Source organism: Podospora bellae-mahoneyi, chromosome 5 (assembly GCF_035222275.1).
Source record: "Podospora bellae-mahoneyi strain CBS 112042 chromosome 5, whole genome shotgun sequence".
NCBI classification, from domain to species: Eukaryota; Fungi; Ascomycota; class Sordariomycetes; order Sordariales; family Podosporaceae; genus Podospora; species Podospora bellae-mahoneyi.
In genome coordinates this window covers 173786-196998 of record NC_085884.1, presented here as the reverse complement: position 1 = coordinate 196998, position 23213 = coordinate 173786, and the positions used below count along the sequence as shown (strand labels likewise).

The window sequence follows — 23213 nt, the reverse complement described above, 5'->3', positions numbered from 1 at the left end:
CTGCTCTTTGCCGGCATCATCGGTGCAGCGCGTTGTTGCTGGTATTCCTGCCACTGCCAAAATTACAGTGGTTGACGTCACACCACAACGCCTACAATAGCAGACCCACCAGGCATCGCCGTCACTCATGCTCTTTTACAAACTGGCTATTTTCACCTCATTCTCACCAAACCACATCAACAACAAAACGAGCATACAAGATGCCTACCCTCTCAGAAGTCGTCAAACGCGACCATGCGCGCATCACCGACGCATATCACGTCCTCGTGGAAACCAAGCCCGAGGAGCGCAACGCCGATGAGTTTGTTTGGGCCCTAGCCCGCTACCTTATTGTCGAGAACCTCGCTCTTATCCCAGCCTTGGAGTACCATATCTCCGGGGGATCAGAACGACAGCGGCGGTTGTCTGATGACTACAACAGTGTAAGCCTGCTTTGTTTGCACGCTCAGGTTGAACCTCGACCACAAACTGACCTCGCATTAGATCAACGCGAAACTCCGCCACATGGCCAAATACGACCCATCAGAGGAGAGCTTCGAGTCGGCACTCAAGGCCATCTGGCTTGATCTGGAGCCTCACATCCGGGAAGAGACCGATGGGGACCTTGACGAACTCGAACGCAAGATGGAGCCTGAGGATTCACGAAAGCTGGGGCAAAAGTACGAGACACTCAGAGACATGTTGCAGCGTCCATATGGCGCGTTTGGGGTTCCAAATGCTGAAATCATGGATGACGTGCTTGGCACCACAAAAGAGCAGCTGATGGAGAGAATGGGCAACGGAATCTGATGGACAGGCCAACACCATGATAGGTATACTATTTACCTGGCCAGACAGAGACCTAATCATACTCATAACCAAAGACTCTCTGCAGACCATCATGGAAGCGATAGAATCCACCAATGTGATGAATTTAAGGGGCTAAAAAGGGGCGAAATTTGTTTCCTTGGCAACCACACGTCGGCATCGACTGCCGACAGCCATTTCATTTGCTATAGTCTCAACACAGGTGAAACGTCTGACCCAGAAGCATGGTTCGGTTGCCCGGGACGGCGTCGCTCGGCCTCATCCGAGAAACAGGTTCACTGCCACACACAGACGACGATCCGGCCCACTCTCCGGCGATGAGACTGTCTCTGCCTTTGGCTAACCGTCCGTTCAACTTTAAAAAAGATTCGAATTGTGGATGACGACATGTCAAGCATGTCCAGAACTGCGCAGGTGATCGAATAGGATAGCCTTCTCGCCCTATGTCTCTCTTTTTTGCTAGCCGCTGGTGTTACCCTAGAGGCCATCTCAGTACATCGCAAGGTAGTCTGGTTGTTCTGGTTCTTCTTGGCCAATGCTTGGTCAAATATATTCGCATCCAAGCACAAGGTGACAACCGGCCAACTGATAGCAATCTTGGAGGCCTCTGCCTAACCCTATTCCTTGGTACTCAAGCACGAGTATCGCGCTATTTGTTGGGATGGCGCACTGTAGAGCTGCTCTCCCGAACCCGAGCTCCCACAATGTCTAAGACAACTTCAGGTGCCTTACCACGCTTTCCTGACCGAACAAGAGATTTGGATACCCAAGCAATCCCAGAAACGTCCTTTGCAACAAACCTTGTCACATCAAAGATGTTGAAGCGACGGAGATTCTCGCCCACAGGTCAATAGATACCCACCACACAACAAGAAGCGTTTAGGACCGAGACCGTACATCCACATGTCGGGCAGGTTGGCCGCGGCACTGGGAGCAACACAAAGTCGGAAGAGCGAAGGTCCCGGATATGTTTGTGTCCGATGACCCATCCATCTTTATTCTTTTCTTCGAATAGAAAGCACAGGGAGAAAAGGTAGATGACAAAGATTCGCAACAGAATCACTACGTTCAGCTGCACAGTGTCCGCTCAACTCGAGCAGCAGCCAACCATGCCAACCGGAAAATGTGACTGAAGAAAGAAAATCTCGGCAAGGTGCAGTCTGACTTGATGCTCGCGGCCGAACAGGAAAGCGAATCAGGGAGCCCGGACCACGACGAAAGAAACATGAGGGAGGGTCGGACCGCAGATGACACACACCGCGCCGGGTGTACGTGTTTCGCAGCAGCAGCAGCAGCAGCTGGATAGAGCAGCAGTCAGGCGGACGGTATTCCAGGGTCGAAAATGAGCCGGAGCACAGACAAGACACCTGTGCCTTTCCGCCCCGGAGCTTAGCCTTGCCGTTGTTCAGATGCAGCGGCATGTGCGTTAGATTTCTTTTAGCTCATGAGCGGCGACACGCTGCTAGATATAGCATGGGGCTAGAGGAGCCGGTTGCATAGGTCGGTATTGGAGACGGTATAGGGAAAAGAATTTGACCGACGAGTGGGGATTCCAAGGCTTGGGGAACACGACGGATGGCTTTTGGAATTCGGATGCCGTACTCTTGTTACACCTCCCTAGCGGGTAGCTATCTGCTATCTGATGCTGTATCATGCTGTGTGGCTCGTTGTTAGGTCGAGTCAGGCCAGACTTGCAACACTGAGGGGAAGCTGTATGCTGTGTACGGTTGTACCAATGAGGGATGATCGTGAAAAAAACACCAGATATGGCGCCGTATGGCATGGAAAATGTTCAAATGATACTTGATCCATTTTCCTGACGGACAGATATCTTACTTTTACAATAGTGAGTGCCTGGTATATCGAGCACCCATAGGATAGCACGTTTCTGGGGGGGAACAATAATAGCCATTAACGGCTCATCCAAGGGATCATCAAGGAGGCTGAAATTCATTCATCCCAACGTCTCGACGAGCAATTCGGAACACCTACCACCTTATATAGCGCACCACGCTATTTCCTGCACAGCAACCACACCACTATTTCACTGACTGACACCTCCATCCATGCCGCCTATCATTGTCGGACTTTACCCTGCCTCAAGTTTCCTCAAGCATGTAGAGTGAAGGGACACCAGCACATCGACACCAACCCAACACAAGAGCCCGCGATATTGTATCCCCCAAAAACCCTCTATTTTTGGACCATCAAACTCCAAATCATGGCTTCCACATGATCATCCCCAATGTCTCACTTCTTTCACTCCATTGCATCCCCCCCAATGAGGTGTGGTTCGTTCCTAGATGGCTTGCCCCGTGGCGTTGAAACATCAGATAAACCGCAGCTCTGTACACCCACCCCACTTGCAGAGAGCAGGCCACGCAAGCCACCATCCCTCTCGTAGGTACCAACACAGTGCACCACTGTCCCCGTGGCTTCAAGATACCCTGATCGTTCTGACTCTCCGATGCGCTTCTCTCTTGCAGTTGCATTTTCTTCCCCGTCTCTACGCGGTAAATAAGGTGTGGGTGAGCAGGTACCCAAGGTAGGGTAACAACCAAAGATGTGATGATGATGCGGGTAAACTGAAACAACGGCCTTTTCTTTGGCCCTCCTTTTTGCCCTGCCTGTTCCCGTGTCTTTCAGCCCATCTCGGCCAGTCTAGGTCAAACCACTCCAAAGCCCCCAAGTACGTACCCATCCGCTAAAACAAAGAAGCCGCCTCATCACCATCACCACCTCTGTCTCAGCCAAACCTCGATCAGGCACACTGCCCAAACCTTACCCTTCAGATGGGACGCACTTTGCCATGTGCGCAAGCCAAGCCCTCATCATCAGCCCCGGGTCCCGAGAAATCCTTCCCAACACTAGAAGATAGGCTAGTTGGCACCACCAGGGCTAACATGAAAAGCTAAGGCAGTCAAAAACAACAGGCTGCATGGCACCGGCAGAGGAACCCTCGGCGTCTGTAACCCCTTCACCACGACAACCAAACCCGACCGACCGTGACACTCGCACAGCATCCTGTAGTACCCTTACCACAAAATAATTGACACACAAAGGTAGGTTAACCACACATTATATTGTGAACCATGCTTTGAAGGATAAATGTCTGGCCTTAAAAGATAGTTATAGGCTCTTAAATACAGTCTAAAAGGTCTTCAGAGAGATATTCAAAAGGCCTATTAATCTGCTTTTGAGGTATGGTTTATAATATGGTATAGGCTAACTTACTTTTGCTGTGCCAATTATTTTGTGGGGAGGGTGTGTAGATCGGGCCGTGTCAGCTACCCTCCACTTTTCTCTTCCATCCCATGCTGGCATCACGGTCAACAAGGCAAAATTCGAGGAGGTTTCGATTGGAAGGGGTTCAAGACTGAATTGGTAGGCAATGGACACAGCATGCTGCTTCGCTTGGCTGGCCTCATGCTGAATAACAGCTAGCTAGTAGCTCCCTCTGTCTCTTTGCCTTTTGCCCATGTCCTCCCACACACCTCATGGCTGGCCGCCGCCACCGCCGCCGTGTCCCCTTGTGCCGGAACCGAGTCCAAACCCGAACCCAATTCCTACCACCCCTGGTAATGCTGTGAATGTTCCATCTAATTTTTTTTGGTCCGGCGCCCCCAATGCGATGCCCTCTGAGTCCTACAGACACCCAGTCGTCTGATCCCCCCAACCAAGCTCCATGCCTTCCAGTAGATAAGATGGATAGATACACAGATACATCTTTTTATGTACAAGACAAGACAACTCCTTAGCAGTGCCAGAACATGGTCTAGCTCTAAATAACATGGTGTAAACAATAACGTGTAACCTACTTTGCCATAGCAGCCACGATAAAATGAAGGGAAGGTAAAAGGATAACACCAGCGCCTATCAGATGTGATATGCCATACCAGCCCGACAAACATTATGTAAGGAATGATGTTAACCGATGGGGTATCTCAGTTAAGGAAAGAAAATGTGGAAAAAAAAAAAAGAAAAGAAAACCGCAATGCTATGCAATGCAGTCAGAAAGCCGACTGCTCAGGTTCATATCGAGACGTGTCGTGCTCTTCGTAAAGTTTTGTGGAGTGGTGTCTTTGAGACATGGGCCTCGAGAGTGGTGGTTACTTTCTCAGGCCAACCTTCTCGGCCAAATTCTTCAACCAGATCGAGGCGCTCCTCTTCTCGTCGTGTCCGTCGCGGACCATGACAGCATCGCGTGCCATGGGCCCCACAATCTCGGAATCTCCTAGTGCCGGAAACTTGCCGTCATTATTCTGGATTTGGGGAATTCCACACGGAACCATTTCTTCGGCCGTCCGTCGCAAATGCGAGATAATGGAAGGGTTGCCGTTCCCAGACTGACCCACCCTCTGGATCAGGGCTTGCTCCGCCTGCTGCCACTCCCTGTCAATGTCGGCCCACTTGGCCTCGGTGAGGGCGTATGTCTTAGAGGTGGTGCCGTAGTGTTCTCCGGTCCGCCCGAGATGCTTTGCGTAATTGGTCCTGGCCAGGTTCCAGTCTGAACAGAATGCTTGAAAGGTGGCCAGATCCGCCTTCACGGGAACATATGGCTTTGGGTCAATGGTGAAGTTTGCGTGTCCCAGACGGTCCGACCATGCATCTGGCTGCTGCTCCACAAGTATGGTGGGAGTCATCACCACGGGAGAAGGAAGGTCGCTAAAGATGCTCGACACAGTTCCTCGGCGGAGAGAGGTGAAAGACGCCTTTGTGCTGAGGGGAGGTGTCGGGTAGGGCGCCTGCACTGGAAACTCGGGCATCGGGGAGGGCACCACTGCGGGCGACTGCAAAGGCGACGTCTGAAGCGACTGCGGTTGGGTTTGGTGACCGGCTTTCCCCATCATCAAAGGTGGGAGAAGAGGGGTGGTGGCCATGGATCGGTCCCGCTCCAGACTTTTTCCCATGGCCGCTGGCTGGATATCAAGGGGAGAAGTCGGCACAATACTGTCGGTGCTCTCGTAGAATGATAGCGCAGGCGTTGCGGGAACAGACTCGGGGACGCGGGCCATGGCCGGCACAGAGACGGATGATGATCTGCTCGAGGCGGCATGAGAGAAGCTGGGCCTTCGTTGTTCTGCAAGAGCTGGATCAGATGCGGGTGAAAACGCCAGGTTGGCACGCCTGGACACGGATGCCGATCTCCAACGCGGCAGGCTTGTCAATCTTGAACCAAGCCTGGTCCCCCAGCTCGCAATCCCTGCATCGGATCCGACGCGCCTTTTCCTAGACCGTGGGCTTCCGTTGAAATCACCGTCGCTCAGAGACCCCAAGTCGTAGTCTGATCCAGGTCTCGAGTAGGGATGGGTGCTTCTACCTTTCCTGGTGTCGTTATTGTAATCGCATGAACATCCAGCATCACCTGTTTGCGCAACTTGGGTTAGCACAGCGTAACGCAAAAGAAGAAAAAAAGACGAAAATCCAATCCTTACACAAGCAGTAGGACCAGGTAGGGCATTCAGTGTCCCCATACTCGGACACAATGAAGGCCGTGTCGTCGTCCTCCCTCTCTGACGGGTCCTCCTGAACATCTGGCAGTGGCAGTTTGGTAGGCGACTTGATGACATGTATGGGGTGGGAGGGCGAAGCCGGGCTGTCGGTGGTTTCGAGAGACGATGACGAGCTGGAGAACCTGGCTTGCTGGCTGGAGCGCGAAAAGGTTGGCGTGACAGGTGACGGCAGAGCGAAGTCGGATGATGATGAGGCCGAGTTGAAGGTGAAGAACAGCTGAGCGTGCTGCTCTTCGTCAAGACATGGTGGTGGGAGCTGGTGGTGTAGTTGCTGCTGCTGAAGCTCGTGTTTCCTCCTCTCCTCCACCAGCTGCGGCAGCCGTAGTTCCTTTAATTGGGTTGACATGTGTTGCTGGCGACCTTGGACGATGGGTGTAGGTTTGCGGCGTCTGGGGAAGGGAATCGAGTGGCGGGGTAGGTAGGTAGAGGTAGGGTCGGGGGGAGTAGGGTAAAAAAGGAAGATAATTTGTCGTTGGGGTCAGACAGAGAGAGACAGACAGACAGACAGACAGACAGACACGGCAGACAGTGGCTTTCTTGTGTGGCACACCCGAGGTGGGTGTGGGAGTGACCTGGAGTGCTGGAGCAGCTCAAGTGGGCGGTGGACGGTGGGTGGGCGGGCGGTGGGCTGGTGAGCCGACGGGGCAAGGGTGTGTGAATGGTCAACAACCTGCGGATGGTGGGGTTCAATTGGGTTTCCAGGGTTCGAGAGTGAGGGTGCCAGGGTGTCAGGGTACCAGTTGTGCGTTGGTCACTGCTCGGGTTTGCGGGGCATCCAGCCCGGTCCAATATCCAAATGGAAACCGCCAAAGACAGACAAACTCCACCACCCAAAAAAAAAAGCTCTGGAACCAAGTACCGTCCCGGATGCCAAAAAGAGGCTATCGACGGCGCGAGAGAGACACGGGCAACAACAAGAGAGCGCAACGCTGGAAACGCTGGCGGCTGTTGGCGCGACTCCTGTGACGGCCGGCGCCCAACTTTCGAACTTTGGCTTTTTGTCCTGTCCCTGTACGTCACCCCCCGCGGCAAAACAACGATTGCTGATCCCGACTTTCGGGCCTGGGACTTAGAAATTGGAGATGGGGGGAAGGGAGGGGGTGAATTGCAATGTCAACACTGAAGAACAACGGCAGAAGAGAGGAGGCATCTGCGGCCATCAGATATGCTTTTTTTTTTTTTTTGCCAGCCTGTCAGGCCAATTGCTGGCCGCATGCTTTGATGAGCGTAGTGGTGGTGCGGGATGGCTTTTGTAACTCTCGTGTTTTTCCTGCTCTGGCTACACTACTCCGTGTCTCGCGACATGTTCTTTGCAACTTGAAGCTTGTCCAATGTTTTTTTACTTCAGGCTTTTGTTGCCCTCTTGAGCCGGAATCGGTCAATGCCAGAGAGCACGACACGGCACCACCGATATCGATGCAAGAATCTCAGGTGGGCGGCGGCGGCGGTGGTGGTGGTGGTGGCCGGTTGTGTCAGTGGCACCACGTGTAAGTCGGGCACTTCAGAATCCTGGATGTCGCCGGGCGTGGGGTTGGCCGCGAGACCATGAACAAGATTCGAGGATTTATGGCGGTTGGCCTTCAGGTCAAAGAACTGCTGCCATCACCGCTGTCGGAGCTGTGACTGCCAATCACTTCGCGCCGACTTGGCTTTCGCCTGACAGAAGACTCGCGAATCGCCGTGATTTGGCCAAAAATCCGGTAGAAAAAAAGCAAGAGATAGGTCTGAGTTGTACCAGAAATGGATTGGGCAAGTCGGATACGACGCGGGCAGCCAATCAGCCGGCTCCTTACACAGCCAACAGAGGTCTGTCTGAGGGCTCTTCACCAACCCTCATTCAGCCAGGCCACGTGAACAGACCGTTGGCAAGAAGTAATCGCGACCGGCAGCATCTGTGGGGGACTCTGGAAACACCTGTTCAAAGCCAGCCACTACATATTCCTGCCATGCCTTGTGTCATGACCAAATTGGACAAGGGGGACATGCAGCCAGCATGTCTGATGAAGTCGAATGCGAGAGAGACGACTGTGAACGCTCTCACGGTGGGGCGAGCGATGGTGGATGGACATGACAGATGCATGCTTTGCTGTGGTGTGGTAGCGGTCAAGAAAAGGATCCAGGGTCTGGTAACGGGGAACTTGGGGATTGAAGACACCGCGGGGAGCCAGTACCAAGCTCACCATGCCCTTTCTGACTCGCCTTGAAACGCCAAACCACCATATCTTCGCGGCCAAAAGGGCCGTTTCTGACGGCCGGTTGAGGTGTGAGGTTGGACAGGCAGTCCAGGAGGGGCTCAGCGAGTTCGACTTCTTGGTGAGCTCCGACCTAAGGACAGCCAGCTGAAGATACTGAGTTGGAGACCCCTCACTGTCGGCGCTGAGATGGAGATGATGCAGTGTTGTGGTTGGGGCCCCGCAGTGCCAAGGTGTGATGCTATTGCACTGCTGGATCTCGCGTGCGGAGCGCGACGCGTTTGACTGACGGTCCACTGACAGGCTGGTTGAATTCTCGTCTTGATGCTGCGGGCAAGGGATGGGCGTTGAACAATGGCTGATCAGGCATAAGAGCTTCGGACGGTCGATGACGCAAGAAATCGGAGAGGCTGGCAGTCCCGAAGAGCTGTGAGTTACTGAGTTGGCACCGCCAATCAGAATTTGCATATGCCGTCCATGTCGTCTCCGCTTTTCAGACAGAATTCAAACTTCGGAAAATCCAAGTTTTTTCCGCGAGGTGGGGCTGTCAGCCTTTTCTCCTCCAGCCCCGTGCTCCATCATGCTCGGTCATCAAAAAAATCTTTTTTTTTCTCTTGACCATGCAGCTCACGTGAAGGTCACGCATTGTTTTACTATGCAGGTACTGGTTTAAGGTAAGACTTTCCTGATCATGGACAGGTCGAGGGCACAGTTGCTGACGAATAACGCAGGATATCCCCAGATAATTAGCAGTCCTCACAGTTCTGATCTCATATCCGTAGGTCTGCCAGCGGAGAGGCATTGTTCGTTGCCACCACCCCGGGGTTCCGTCAGTCGCAGTCCAGACCTTCCCCGTCCTTCCCACTTGGTACCCTCCATCACGTCCAATATCGACCAGACAAGTTGGAGGGTGTCTCTTGTCTATTCTACCGAATGTCATTCGTCCATCGCCACGCGTACCTTGCACAAGCGTGTTCTGCCGGTGTTCATCCTCGATACCACATCTTCCTCCTGCCCACTCATACCACTAATTATCTGTCCATATACACTGCTCTTGGCTTGTCTGGTACGCTGGGGTTTGGGGAGCCAATCTGTTATTAACTGCCAGGTCCCGTCCACCCGTCCGGTCCGTTGACTACCCGTGGTAGCTGCTGGCAGTTCCACGGTTCCATCCTGCCACGGCTCCGGCTTGACTAATCAGCTCCGTCAAGCTCCGATCGAAACAGCAGAATCCGCGAGAAATCAGAGTTTTTGGCCGATTTCTGGCGGCATGGCTCCCAGATCACCCCACATCAGTGTGACCTTTCGCCGGACTGTTGACTGCATTGTTCAGTTTTATTGTTGATCGCTTGACGGTTCCGTCGATATGATGTCTATTACCTACGGATCAAGCCTGAAACTGCAACTGCCGACATATACAACTACATCACACAATTGCTGCTCACTGAACACATCGCGCCCAGAAAGGTCATCAGCATGCAGTCTTGGACATGGGCTGCTGTTGTCCCACGTTGCATGGCGGGAACTATCTTACGCTCAGGAGCATCATCCATTGTTCACTCAGATGACATGACTGTCTCGCAAATTGAACCCCCTCGCATATGCGTTTTCCACCCGTCGCTCAAGTCTGTAAAGCTCTCAGGTGGCCAAGTAAGAGGAGAGGACCCAATCGTAACTCTCTCATGGATGCATTCACGCCTCCTCCTGCCTGTTCTTCTTCTCCTTTCTTCTTGCTCCTCCTCTTGGCCACCTCGATAGAGGTGAGGCAATATCTGACATGCACCAAATCGGTCCGGCCAGTCTTTTGCCTGGCTTTTTTCTCGCCTGTTCCCCTGTCCAAACCTCTGGTCCACTGTCAGCGCATATGCTCTCTCTCTTTCAACTGGCCTCCCAAGAAGCAGGCGGCTGCCCGCTACGTTGGGCAGCCACGGCATGTCTGCCAGCTCATGTCGGTTCAACAGAAAGCCGAGGAAGCCTTGTGGTCCGAAGCTGCAATCGTCACTTGGTACTACTCTCGAATTCCTCGTGATGGGCCCATGGTAGGTCCCCAGACGATGGGCAAAAATGGCATGAGGCTAAACATGTCAAGTTTTTCATCGCTGTCGCCGCCTGGGTCACATTGCAACCATGGAGCTTTGGCGGCCACTCCCAAAACTGGGCCAGATGGATCCGAGTCACCTTGCAAGGCTTGTGGTCCCACAGAGTCCACGATCTGGTGTTCCCCAAAAAAGCCGCTGCTCAGGTACGCACGGAATTTGTATGGCCAAAGGAGCTTGCCAAGATGATTGGAGTTGTGTCCCCCAAAAGGCACAACCGTTGTCGCAAAGATGACCCGACCGTTCCGCTGCGGCTCCAGCGAATCGCCGGCGACAGCCGCCCTCCCAGGCAGGGAGCTAATGCAAGGCACAGCGAGGTGATGGCGAGCTTGAGTGGAAGCGAGAACCGAGAAAAACCTGCGGGTGCCGAATTTGTCGGCGACCACATGGCGGCATGTCAATCGCCCTTTTCTAGATGCTCTCCAAGAGGTGTGTGTAAGTGCCGGGTCTGATTTCTTGTTTGCATGGAGTGGCTGTAGAGAAGGCTTATGGGTGCGGTCAAAGAGAATTGTCTCGTCACAATGGTTTCCTCAGGTCATCAGGTCTGTCGAGGGAGGAAACGTGGCCCGGTAACATTCGAGACGAATCAATGTTCTTTGCTTCCTCTCACAGCCTGACTGTCTTTGGGCGCAAACACCCGATATACGGACATCTCTAGACGACTCCACGGCTTTTCCACATCAAAAGAACGATTCGGTACCGGTGCGGCCAACAAGCGGCCGGCTGAGCGGGACGTGTATCCCCAACCAGAATCTGCTTGCCCCTCCTTGTTCGGCTGCTCTTTTCTTCTTCTCCAACAGTTCCAGGTTGTGCAGGTGCCTGATATGAGATATGTACGTGGCAGTGGATATCCTGCATACTTTTCACTTTGCGTTGATTGTGGCGTGTAACTGTCCCTGCAGGCTGAGAGCCCAATAGGGTGGGCACATTTCTCGCGAGGTTGCACTGGATGCCGAGCTCTAGAATTAGGGCTTTGATTTGTCTTGTGCCATTTCTCAACCGGACAAGGAGAACGCCCATTCTTCGCTACCCGCGGGTGAAGACTTGTCCCGGTTGACAAGGCTGCCGTGGGCCTCGGCCGCGTTCTTCCCCTCATGGCGAAAAAATGACATGCGTCTCTGGGCTATATCGAGCCGTTGAATATTGGAGCTCTCAGTAACATCAGTTCTTCTCCCCTGATCCTGGTTGGCGGGCCGCGGGTTCGGAGGTTTTCTGTTTGGTTCCTGAATGTGAATACTGTCTGTGCTATGGAGACCGGGGAGAAAAGAAGAAAACCCATGTCAATTTTCTTCTTGAGCCAGCCTTTTGTTCAGGACTTGATGCCCTAAGAAAGGAGGGATAGATGACTCGGGGGGTTCAAAAGGCGAAGGCGTGCACTAGAAATGCAAACCCGCCCTGCCTAAGGTTTCTAGTTGCAAATAGCGGCATATGCTATGGGCAAATGATGGGGGTCTCCGAAGTCAAGAGCAAATTTTGAAGGGGTGTCGATGGTGGTTGCCCTGAAACCGTGTGTTTACATTTGTGTCGTCCTCCTGGCACTAACTCCCTAAATGAACGTCACGCTCTCCAAACTTCTCTCAGGGCTTCAAGATGGGCCAGCAGCCGTCAAAAAGCCAAAATCAGCCCCTTGTTCTGCCTGGTTAACCTCCCGTTTGTACAGCCCCCTATAACCCCTTTCCCTCTCCCTGGCAACCCAAGCACTCCCACTGCCCTCACTTGCCATCATCTTCTTCCGCTGCGCCATCCTGTCCCTGACCCCGTCCTCATCAATCTCCACATGTAAATATCTCCTCTCTGCATCAAAGGTGATCACATCCCTGTCTTGGACAATCCCCAAGACAGACTCCGGATCCGCGCTCTCGGGGGAAACATGCAATATGATTGTACCCCCGGCCGTGCCGCTCATGCGCCCGTCCGAGATGCGGAGCATATCCGACACCCCCTTCGCAGCTAGCTTCCTCGGGATGGGGATCAATCCCGCCTCTGGCATGCCTGGATTCCCTACCGGGCCGATGTTCTGGAGGATCAACACTGAGGAGGGGCTGACGCTGAGGCTTGGGGAGTCGATTCTCTCTGCTAGGTCTTGCGGACCGGAAAACACCACCGCGGGACCGGTGTGGGAAAGGAGGCTGCGGTCTTTGGAGGCAGAAGCTTTGATCACCGCTCCGCCGGCGGAGGCGAGGTTGCCTTTGGAGAGGATGACGAGGGAGCTGGAGGGGTACAATGGTTTGTTGAAAGGGTGGATGATGGAACTGAGTGGTGAGTCTAGGGGTAGTGGGCGGAATGGTATGGAAGCCAACTCCTCGCCTAGGGTGCGGCCGGTGATGGTCATTGCGTCGAGATGTAGCAAGGGTTTCAGTTCGTGGAGGAGGGCGAGCATCCCGCCGGCGTTGTGAAAGTCAGTCATGTAATTGTCGCCTGATGGTTTGAGGTCAACCAGTAGGGGGGTCTTGAGGCCGATGTCGTCGATGGTTTGTAGCTTGATGGAGCCGGCGAGCTGAGGGTGGCGGTTGACGATTGCCATCAGGTGAACGATGGCGTTGGTGGAGCCACCTATTGCCTGCAGGACTGTGATGGCGTTGAGGAAGGATTCTCTTGTCAGTAAAGCCTGTGGCCGGAGCTGAGATCTTGCGAGGGCTACTGCATGGGTGCCTGTTGCTTCTGCTATTCTGAGGCGCGAAGAGGACACGGCCGGTGCTGTAGCACTTGGCAAAGAAAGCGGCATCAGGCCCAAGGCCAAAAGGATACAGGACATGGTTGATGCTGTACCCATCACCCCACAGGTTCCGCCCTAACATGATGTAAGAGACCGCCGAGCGAAAGCGGGAAACTGGAGACGTACTGTTGGTGCAAGCTCCTCGTTGAGAGCACTTATGTCTTCAATATCTAACGTGCCGGCACGGAACTTGGCCCAGTTATTGCGACAGTCTGTACAAGCCCCTATGCGTGCACCCTGAAAGCTGCCCGGCATCATCGGACCAGTCACCAGATGGATGATCGGCTTGTTGGCTGAGATGGCCCCCATCAACTGAGCTGGAGTGGTCTTGTCACAGCCTGTGGGTTGTGTCAGTTCGTAATTCAGACCATCCATAGAAAGAAAGCATGACAACTGGAAGAGACCCACCACCAATCAGAACAACAGAATCAACCGGCTGGGCCTGAATCATCTCCTCGGTGTCCATACTCATCAAGTTTCGAAGATACATGCTGGTCGGAGAGGCAAAAGACTCGTGGAGACTGATAGTAGGAAAGTCGATAGCCAGGCCACCGCTTAGTTGAACGCCCCTTTTCACGGCGTCCATTAGCTGGGGTATGTTGGCATGGCAGGGGTTGAAGCTTGAGTAGGTGTTGACAATGCCCACAATGGGCCGAGAAAGAGCGTCCTCGCTGTACCCTAAAGCCTTGATGAAGAGTTTGCGCATGAAGAGGGAGAAGTGTGGATCTCCATAAGAGGCGAGCTTTTGCCTAAGACCACTGCCATCGAGATTGAGAGGCCTTGAAAGATCATAGTCCGGGTTGGGAGCCGAAGAATCGCTGCGTGTTTCCATGTTAGGCTGGAGTAAGATGGGTTGTGAATCCAGTGGAAGCTGCAACTCTCCTCTCTGCGATGGTCTTCTCAAACAAGACTCAGGTGTAGAGCCTGTCCTTGTCCTAAAAATCAGGTATCCGGGTATCTTTAAGGTCTATCTGCGGGGACTGGGAGGTGACATAATGTCATTGGGCACTACGATTGCATCACGCCATCGAGACGGGATTAAAAAGAAGTAGTCCAGGTCACATCGGTGCCTTCGACAACAGCAAACCCACCATTTCTGATATGGTACTCAGGATGACTTGCTCAGATCACATCTAAGTGACCACGGGAAGGGGGTGCTCTACCAAGACAGTTGTCCGAAAAAGGGTGTGAATAACACCGCTTCCGCTTCTCTATCCTGCTGAGGACCTTCATAAAGACAATTCCACCTGCTATTTACATTCAAAGTCAAGGGCGTGTGGCTCAGTTGGTAGAGCGTTCGCTTAGCATACTTCAGTGTATGCGAAAGGTCCTGGGTTCGATTCCCAGCTCGTCCAAAGCATGAGATGTCCTCTCATGGGAAATCTTTGTCTTTTTTGCGGGATTTTCCTCCCCCTTGACCGGGGTTGTGACATACCAGCATTTTAAAATAAAAAATAGGGTGGGAAGATGTGGGGATACAGATGATGCAACTCGATATTGAGGTTGAAAAGAATCTCTGAGGATATTCTCAAATATCATCTAAAATCATTAGGTAGCTACAAGAATGTGATATACTGTTATATAGTAGGATTGATGAGGATTTGGCGGTGGATATTAAGTGCGGTAGTGACGTTGCTTTAAGTGGGTCCATTTCTCTAGTCTGGCTCTCGAACTTTGCCGTGAAAATTTTCAACGCCGAAATGCCGCAACCCATCAAGCCACAACCTTGCAACCTTGCTCTCAAAACACCGATTCCCTCTCCCAACCTTCAACAAAGATAAAGGCTCAGTCGGCTTCAAAGCCCGGCTAGCTCAATCGGTAGAGCGTGAGACTCTTAAGGAGTACTCCGAAATCTCAAGGTTGTGGGTTCGACCCCCACGTCGGGCTCAATTCCCGTCGACGACAGACGCCTTTCTTTTTCTTATTGTACTTTTTGCTCCATCTCTTTTTTTGCTTCTTCTATCTCCTGTCCGTGTTGTGCATTACCATTGCTGTATGCGGTGCTGTGTGCTTCTGTAAAGTAACTGAGATCCCATGGCTCCAACCTACATGCCATTCGGGACACATGATGCATTTGGGCAGGAAGTTGAACCCCTATTCTTCGTGCGCCTTACTTTGAAGTACTTGTACACTCTAACCTTACCAGGTAACTCAGCTGTTTGCAGTGGCATTTCCCGTTTAAGATATTTATGCCGATGGGCCACCACCTGCTGGTTATGGTGGTTGTGATGTCTGCATTCGGAAAATAGGGGACCTGTAGCTCCCCTTGTCCGCATCGGGACAGCATCATACATTGGAACAATGGCCGGAGCATATGACGTCCCAAACCATAGCTTTGGGGGGGGAAACAGACAAAGAAACAGCAGTAGCTTATCAACCTGCTCCATCAGCTGTGCACCTCTGTTTCGCCCATCAGTTATAGTCGACAACGGCATTGAATCAAAACACCAACTCCTGAACCCGAAAGAGAGAATTAAGACTTTTCAAAATGGGGGCTGCATCCAAAGTGATCCACATCATCCTCCGGGTGTTTGAGGTGATTTGTTCAGTCATCGTCCTCGGCCTCGTCGCTCGCTTCCTGCATCTGGTCTCCCAGGCAGGAGTCTCGGCCGATTCTCGCATCGTATATGCCATCGTCACGGCTTCTGTCAGCACTTTATTTGCGCTTGTCTTTATCGCACCGTTCATCTACGCCTACTTGGCCTTCCCGATGGATGCGATCCTGTTTGTCATGTGGATTGTTGTCTTCGGCTTGTTGACTTCGGTATGATCCCCCTTGTTTATAGTTGCTTCTCCTTTTTGAGCGACATCAGCATTGGCTCTGCAAACAGAGTGGGAGAGAAGTTAACTCGAGTATGATCAGCGCACCGGCTCGGCCATGTGTAACGCTTCCTGGTATTGGAACTACTGGGGATACTACTGGGGCGGGTGGTGGCGTGTGCCGGACCTCACAGTCTGGGATATGGGCTACGGCGGCTGCGCGTCCTGGAGGGCCGTTCTGGCCTTTTCCTTTTTGGCTGCCATGGCCTACCTCGTCAGCGCCATCTTGGGAGCGGTTGTTGTGCATCGCTATCGCCGCAAGAACTCGCCCGTGTAAGTTTGCTGTGTTCAACTTGCCGCAGCGTGCGGAAGACAAGACAGTGTGGTACTGACTGATCGTATGAGTGTTTAGGACAACAAGAGACATCTCGGCTCCCATTCCACAGTCTCCTGCCACAGGAAGACCCGAGACAGCCCAGGTCCATGATCCAAGGGCTCCTCCATCTGCCCCTGCTCAGCAAACAATGGGCACTGCTGTTGATGTTTAGGGATTCAAGGGTAATAGTTTGGTTTGGTGGAAACTTCTGGACAACCCCATTCCGTATCATTATGGTTGATACTTGGGACGCTTTTGATTAAGGTGGCTAATGAAGGGGGAGATTGACAACTCAGCTACAAAGACAACTGGTGAATAGAGGAAAAAAAAAAAAACTATCCAAAGTTGCAAGACCCTGATAGGAACTAAAAGAATGGAGCTGCCCAATAACAGGATTGAACTGTTGACCTTCGCATGACTTCTTATAACCGTGAGGTTATATTAGTACGACGCTCTAACCAGCTGAGCTAATCGGGCCCTAGTTGTTGTTGGTGTGGATTGCTGGCAATAACAATATCTGAAGACAGAAAGCTAGGGCTAGGGTTTTGGTTTCTTGCCCAGCCTCATTCTGAAGCTTGACGTAACTGAAGTGGACACAAGACAGGAATCAACCCTGCGGACTGCTCGGGCCGGTTGTTGCTCATATCCACTCACAACGGCATGCCCCATCTCCAGTGAGATGCGCGAGATCTCGGAACGCTGGTGGAGTAAACGAAATGGGTAAAAGAGCCCGTATAAGCCGGGTGTATAATGCCGGTTTTTATTGCTCGATAGACTTGACAAACTGCTACTACCCACGGTCCGTGGTGTAGATAGTGGCAATACCGTGACCAATGGCCAGAAGCGTCTGAAGAGATGGTGCCAACCAGCACCTCATCCTCCACCAAGAATTGCGTGTTTGGGTGTGCCTGTGAGGAGAAAGGTAGGTGGGGGTCAAGGAAACATGGGACGAGGATGGAAATGGACAGAGAAGCACTTGGGAAAGCTGAGCCACTTGGAGATCCCAGTGCATGCATGGCTGGGCTCGCCTTCACATGCACGACGGTAGATGACACCCGCACATGCAAGTTTCACGTCGTGCTCCCCCAGTCTTGGAACATGCGATCTTGGTCTCTTCTGGCCGAGGAGCGGACATTGGCTCCCAGGCGGGCAGGCAAGAGAGGGCCGCTAGAGCAGGGCGGGGGCATGGTTCATTGACACCCAACCCAAAATCACCTCATGGCGTCAACACCATCTTGAATTGGGAGCGCGGGGAAGCTGGTGCCCTCCCCTGTCGCTCCGTGTCCGTTCCCCCTAGCTCGTCTGGTCTTCTCTATGATCGACCATCAGCATTTTACCATTTGGCATTATCAACGCGATAAGAGTGGGGTTGGTTGGGGCAGTTAGTGTTCTGGTCACATCATGGGCGCCGGCCACAGAGCAAACATCCAAACCTACCGTGGATTCAACAAGTCCGTAGAAGTCCCGGGGAGTCGGGAGGAGGATGGATGCCGGGGCAGGCCGAGGGGATGATTGAGTAGGTAGGTTCACATGGACAGTTGCCTCGTTGGGGGAGCAGTCGCAGTCCCAGTTGCCCATTGTTCGTAGTAGCCCAGGTGGTGTCGCAGCGGGAAGAAACGGGTGGAGTGGGGTCGTGTTGGAGGGGTGGAAGGGCGCTGCGGCCCTGCAAAGGAAGGGCCGGCGTGGGATGCAGCGCTGGGCAACAGACAATGGCGTGGTTTTTTCCCACTCCGGACTTCGGGGTTCCCATGGCCAGCAGTTGGTGAGGGCTGTTGCTGATTGGCTGTCGCACCCAGATCCGTGGGGAGCCCTTTCTGGAGGCTGCAAATTTGGGAGCTTGTGGAAAAGCCCATTTAACTCTCATGCCCTCCATCCATCTTCCTTTCCATCCTCAAGTCCCCCGATCGTCTTCGCTCACGTCTCCTCGCTCGACCCGTCTATATACTTCCCATTCCAGCATCCAGCATCCAGCATCCAGCATCTAGTATCCAGCAACCACCCCGACAAACCACCCACAGCGAGGAGCACTCACTGAGCGGAACGACCGGAGCTTCCCCGACTATACTACTACAACCAACCAAACCATATCAAAATGTTTGCCACCAGAGTTCTTCGCCAGGCTGCTCAGCACGCCGAGCGTACTCCCTCCATCAAGTTCCTCGGCAAGCGGACTATCCCAGGTGAGTCCGGGTCCATGACGACGACGATGGAATTGAGCCATTTGAACGCTTCGCATGCTAACCTCGTATTCTTGGCACAGTCTCCATTGACCACACTCCCCGCCCCCACCCCGCTTCTCCAACCAACTCCCTTCCGGCTTCCTTCACCAACGGTTCCGCCCACACCTCGTTCAGCGCCTACCGTGACCACGCCCAGCAGTTTGGTCCCCTCCGCAAGACCATCCGCGCCGACGCCGGTATTGGCGGCAATGCCGGTGCTGCTCTTGGCTCGGTTGCTCCCCCCTCCGGTGTCTATTTCGACCGCAATGATCTCCCGGCCCGCTTCCACCGTGTCCCCCTGACCGCTGACGAGATTGAGGCCATTGAGACCGGCGGTGCCGCGGCCTGGGCCTGAGCATCATCTCTGCCGACTCTTAACTACATGTAGGCACACTCCCCTAGAGTGGATGTGCTTCAACTTTACCTCTTCCCGCACCATCACACACCACTTCCCCGCGAGTTTCAAGGGGAACCTTTTTTCACTTTTTCAACTAGATGTCATGATACCCGGATAAGGTATGGCATACGCCAGAGAGGCGAATAAAAAACCATGGACGCCGCGGAAAAGCATAGGCATGGGCGGTGGGTTTACAGGACATCAAAACACTGGGATCAGCATGGCACGCCCGCATAACGCTCTTTCGTGGAAGAGAGGGCGGCGGCGGCCTTTCTTTTGTTTATAGGCGCATTGCACTTTTTTGGTGCAGGGCACGAAAGTGCCTCGATGTATGTGGTGGACTGGAGATTGGGGATGGGAAGTGGCAAGATGGATCGATCAGAACCCCCGCTGGAGTAGTATCCAAAGGTGTTTTTGGTTCGATGATATGGGACCTCAACAGGCAAAACAGCTGGCTCAGGCTTCACCCTGACAGATCATGTTCAGCATTGATAGGCAAAAAGAAATGAAAAACATTCCAAACTCCCACTCCACCGTTCTTGAAACTTGAAGCAGGGAATGGGGCCCCGGCCGAGTCGATCTCAAAATAGGATATCGCGATATGTAACACGAAACTCCAATACACATGGAAAACCAGAAAATGCTTCAATAAAAGCAGAATGTTTGTTTCACTGTAGCATCGTCTTAGGTCGGTGTTAGAAACTAGAACCTGCCAGCTGGCCAACCAGAGGCCGATCCGGCACCAGGGTCGCGACAGCTGCTGAATTAAAAATATCCACCCACCAGGGCCGGGCAGGTCAAAGTTCCATGATGCATCTTGTGACCTCTTTTGCGACTCACTGTTCAACCTCAAGTCCAAGCTCCATGCTTGACCCCTCCTGACGTCGCAGCTCCGTCGTGCTGACTTCAACCCTTTGCGACCATACATAAATAAGACCGTCGCACACGAAGCCTCGCGATACTCCCCGAGTCTCCACCTGACCCTCGAAGAAACGATTCCCGGAATAATTATGCGCACAGAATGCACCACGAGTTTGTCGATACAGTTTTAGTTGGTAAAGACGTGATAAAGGCAGGACAGGACGACCCGAGTGGAGGGACACTATCATCAAACGCACCAAACACCGCCAGGATGAGAGAAGCCGGAGCTCCCCGCGCAAACGCTGGCGCTGAGGAGAAGTGCCCAGTCGACCATAAAACCCGCGAGCTGTGGATGCAGCAGGCGAGGGCAAAGGAGGAAGCAGCACAGAATGCCAGCAACAAGTCAAGACCACCAGTACCAGAACCCTCCACACAACCGCAACAACCACAGCAGTCCTCCTCGTGGACATCATGGCTGCGCCTCCCCTCCTTCTCTTCCCCTACCTCGACAGAATCCGCCTCCACAACCCCGCCAAAGCCCCGCGCCTCTGTCCTCGACGAGGTCCGTGAAGTTTCCTCTATCCCCCGGTCCAGAGACACAGGTCCATCCGCCTGTCCCCAGAATAGCGAGCAGGAAACCGGTACGTCTGAGTCAGGCCATTGGATCTACCCATCGGAAAAGCAGTTTTTCGAGGCCATGAGGAGGAAAGGCTTCACCTCGGCCCAGGCGAAGGACATGAAAACTGTTGTGCCCATCCACAACGCTGTCAACGAGCGCGCCTGGGCTGAGATTCTGAAGTGGGAGGCCCACTACGACTCGAAGTCCTGCGGCGGTCCAAGGTTGTACTCGTTTGCGGGAGAAAAGGGGAAAATGACGCCCAAGGCGAGGATCAACACTCTGCTGGGGTATACAGCGCCCTTTGACAGGCACGATTGGATCGTGGACAGGTGCGGAACAAAGGTGGAATACGTGATTGACTTTTACTCGGGGCGGGATACGTCAGGTGGAGGGAAGCTGAACTTTTACCTGGATGTCAGGCCGAAGCTCAACACCTGGGAGGGTGTCAAGATGAGGGCGCTAAGGGCTACTGGGCTGGCTTAAAACCCACCTAGAGAGATGAAGAGAATGACAAAAATCCCTGCTCGCTTCTGGTCTGTGTAAAAGCTGTGTATATTATACGTTCAAGAGGGAACGGAGTATCATGAGGGTGGAGTTTGGGTCAAAAAAGCAAGATGAAATTAATCGTTAGGTGCAGTTTGAGGCTGCGTGGTATCTTTAATGGTGTACAACTGTCTTATCTATTTCCAGTCCTGTATTCCAGTCGGCATTTTTCTGCAGATAATTACTCTGTCCAAGATGAGCTCAATCATGTTTTGCCTCTTGATGCCCAGGGTGTCGCAAAAGCCCCTCCTTTTCCGGTGTGCCTAGAGGGGTATGTCAGTCAACAAATCATGAGCGGTCCCGAGTCCAAGATGTAAACTGACCTTTCTTATCCCCAACTCGTACCCTTACTGGTAACCTCGTCTCCAGCGCGTTTGCTTCCAAATCCCACCCAGCGGCCCCGAGAGCTGCAAATATTGACTCCTTCTGCTCCTCATCCACGTATCCCAAAGGCTTCTCGCTCTCGTAATGGCTCTCCAGTCCATCCTTGAAGGCGGATCCAAAGTGATAAGCGTGGTTGACGGCATCGAACCAAGCCGCCAGCGGACTCTTGACAGCTTCCTTTAGCGCAATTTTCATGTAGAAGTACCCACCGCGATGCCATATTCCCATAAAATACGTCTTGGTCTCCAGATCATACCTGTGATACCCCCTCGGGTTCCACCCCTTAAGTTCTCCGTATGTCGCAAAGTCACAAAACCCGGTGTAGTCCCCCGTCTTGCTGCTCAGCTCCCCCCTCCCGTTCATCAAGATGCTCTCCCTCTGCGACACCTGCGCCGGGTTCAACACGGTCCCGCTCTCCAACCATTCCCTAAACACAATCGTCGCCCTCTGCCTGTTCAGGCTCGTCATCCTCACCGCCCTGACAGCCCGGTAATTCATGGCCAAATGGCAACCCGCAAGGATGATCATCAGCCCCCAGACTTTGTGCTTATCCTCCACCAACCTCACCACCAGACTCCCCACTAGCATGCCCAACAGCGACACCACAGTTTCCTGTGACGCCTCCTTGGCGTTGAGCTCGGCCAGGTTCCCCGTGACAGCAAAGTGCGCCGAAAGACTGGCCTTGCTCGCATTCGCCGCCACACCACAGAGACTCCTCAGCACCCCCGCCGAGACAATCACCCCCAGCTTCGGCAGGTACGGCAGGGCCGGAGTCAACAGATCCAAAAACTGAGCCGCATCGTTAAAGATGTCGGCCAGGAACCGGTAGAATTTACATTCCGGCTCTATCGCCTGGCCCATGCGGTGGGCAAACAATATCGTCGCTATCCGCGAAATGGTATCGCCCGTGATCTTGAGAATGAGCGCGCCCGTGGGGGAGGCTTCGCTGCTCCCTACCCCCAACCCTTCCAACACGGCGCGGGAGGCCAGCAACGACGTGATGGACGAGGCAAACGCCTGGAGGGAGTCGTAGGTCTGGTACGGTAGATAGTCGGTCGTGACGGTGTGGGGATATCCGGCTGGCAAGAAGGCGTAGAGGAGGGCTTTGGCGGTTGGGACGACGGTTTTAGTCTGATAATACCAACAAGGGGGGAAATTAGTCGAGATCGGACGGGAAGGGCGCAAAGGGGACTGAACGTAGGAGGGGGAAACCGACGGCTAAGAAGGGCTCTTTTTGGCCGTCGCCTGTATAAGTGCAGAGCACGTCGCCTGCTGGGTCGATGTCGTAGCATGTTTTACCGGAGCTCATCGCGACCTTCCCCCCGTTGAGGTGCGTGGGTGGCTTTGGTGGTCACGGGTGGCTTAGGTGGATGGGTACGGTAACTTTGGCTCGTTCAACGCTGGTTCATCAGGTGTGGTATGGATGTCGCGGTAGCTCTTGTGCTCATTCGACGTTTTGCGTCTCGTGTTCGAACCTGCTCTGCAATCATCAAAACGTCCATCCACCCCAGGTCCCAAGATGAGGCACAGGTACCAGCAGCACAGGAACAGGCTTGGCGCGCGCCGAGCGCAGTGAACGAGTGCGGTCGGGGCGCTTCTGACGTAACGCGGGCCAGGGTTATGAGCTTATCGTTGCCCAGCAGCAGCTTATCGGACCCTGACCCTTCTCAACAGCCCCTTGCTGACAGAGCACAGCATTGCAATTGACTGCAGACATGTGCTTCCCAAGT

General features: G+C 53.4%; 7 protein-coding genes and 3 non-coding genes across 10 annotated transcripts; 4 read left to right on the top strand and 6 right to left on the bottom strand.

Annotated features, from left to right (window-relative positions):
• Positions 1-52: 52 nt before the first annotated feature.
• On the top strand, positions 53-935 carry QC761_502550 (uncharacterized protein). Its single transcript, XM_062879492.1, has 2 exons — positions 53-422; positions 484-935. The coding sequence occupies exons 1-2, from the start codon at positions 201-203 to the stop codon at positions 787-789; spliced, it is 528 nt and encodes a 175-aa protein (XP_062730341.1). The 5' UTR covers positions 53-200; the 3' UTR covers positions 790-935.
• A 3223-nt stretch (positions 936-4158) lies between these two features.
• QC761_502560 (uncharacterized protein) lies at positions 4159-9032 on the bottom strand. Its single transcript, XM_062879493.1, has 2 exons — positions 6243-9032; positions 4159-6172 (listed from the first exon to the last, which is right to left on the bottom strand). The coding sequence occupies exons 1-2, from the start codon at positions 6664-6666 to the stop codon at positions 4917-4919; spliced, it is 1680 nt and encodes a 559-aa protein (XP_062730340.1). The 5' UTR covers positions 6667-9032; the 3' UTR covers positions 4159-4916.
• Positions 9033-11752: 2720 nt separating this feature from the next.
• On the bottom strand, positions 11753-15071 carry QC761_502570 (uncharacterized protein). Its single transcript, XM_062879494.1, has 3 exons — positions 13733-15071; positions 13451-13662; positions 11753-13399 (listed from the first exon to the last, which is right to left on the bottom strand). The coding sequence occupies exons 1-3, from the start codon at positions 14154-14156 to the stop codon at positions 12194-12196; spliced, it is 1842 nt and encodes a 613-aa protein (XP_062730339.1). The 5' UTR covers positions 14157-15071; the 3' UTR covers positions 11753-12193.
• On the bottom strand, positions 14595-14679 carry QC761_0073270. The gene has a single exon. It is a non-coding gene; the product is annotated as a tRNA-Ala (tRNA).
• Positions 15072-15124: 53 nt separating the features above from the next.
• On the bottom strand, positions 15125-15211 carry QC761_0073250. Its single transcript has one exon. It is a non-coding gene; the product is annotated as a tRNA-Lys (tRNA).
• Positions 15212-15740: 529 nt separating this feature from the next.
• QC761_502580 (uncharacterized protein) lies at positions 15741-16855 on the top strand. Its single transcript, XM_062879495.1, has 3 exons — positions 15741-16088; positions 16188-16417; positions 16497-16855. The coding sequence occupies exons 1-3, from the start codon at positions 15813-15815 to the stop codon at positions 16630-16632; spliced, it is 642 nt and encodes a 213-aa protein (XP_062730338.1). The 5' UTR covers positions 15741-15812; the 3' UTR covers positions 16633-16855.
• QC761_0073230 lies at positions 16841-16937 on the bottom strand. Its single transcript has one exon. It is a non-coding gene; the product is annotated as a tRNA-Ile (tRNA).
• Positions 16938-18218: 1281 nt separating this feature from the next.
• QC761_502590 (uncharacterized protein) lies at positions 18219-19501 on the top strand. Its single transcript, XM_062879496.1, has 2 exons — positions 18219-18640; positions 18721-19501. Exons 1-2 carry the CDS (start codon positions 18553-18555, stop codon positions 19032-19034), a joined length of 402 nt encoding a protein of 133 aa, XP_062730337.1. The 5' UTR covers positions 18219-18552; the 3' UTR covers positions 19035-19501.
• A 596-nt stretch (positions 19502-20097) lies between these two features.
• Positions 20098-21039, top strand: QC761_502600 (uncharacterized protein; the record flags this gene model as incomplete). The annotated part of the gene is made up of 1 exon (XM_062879497.1): positions 20098-21039. The coding sequence occupies one exon, from the start codon at positions 20098-20100 to the stop codon at positions 21037-21039; it is 942 nt and encodes a 313-aa protein (XP_062730336.1).
• A 102-nt stretch (positions 21040-21141) lies between these two features.
• Positions 21142-22792, bottom strand: QC761_502610 (uncharacterized protein; the record flags this gene model as incomplete). The annotated part of the gene is made up of 3 exons (XM_062879498.1): positions 21142-21362; positions 21423-22614; positions 22700-22792. 3 exons carry the CDS (start codon positions 22790-22792, stop codon positions 21301-21303), a joined length of 1347 nt encoding a protein of 448 aa, XP_062730335.1. The 3' UTR covers positions 21142-21300.
• Between the last annotated feature and the right edge of the window lie 421 nt (positions 22793-23213).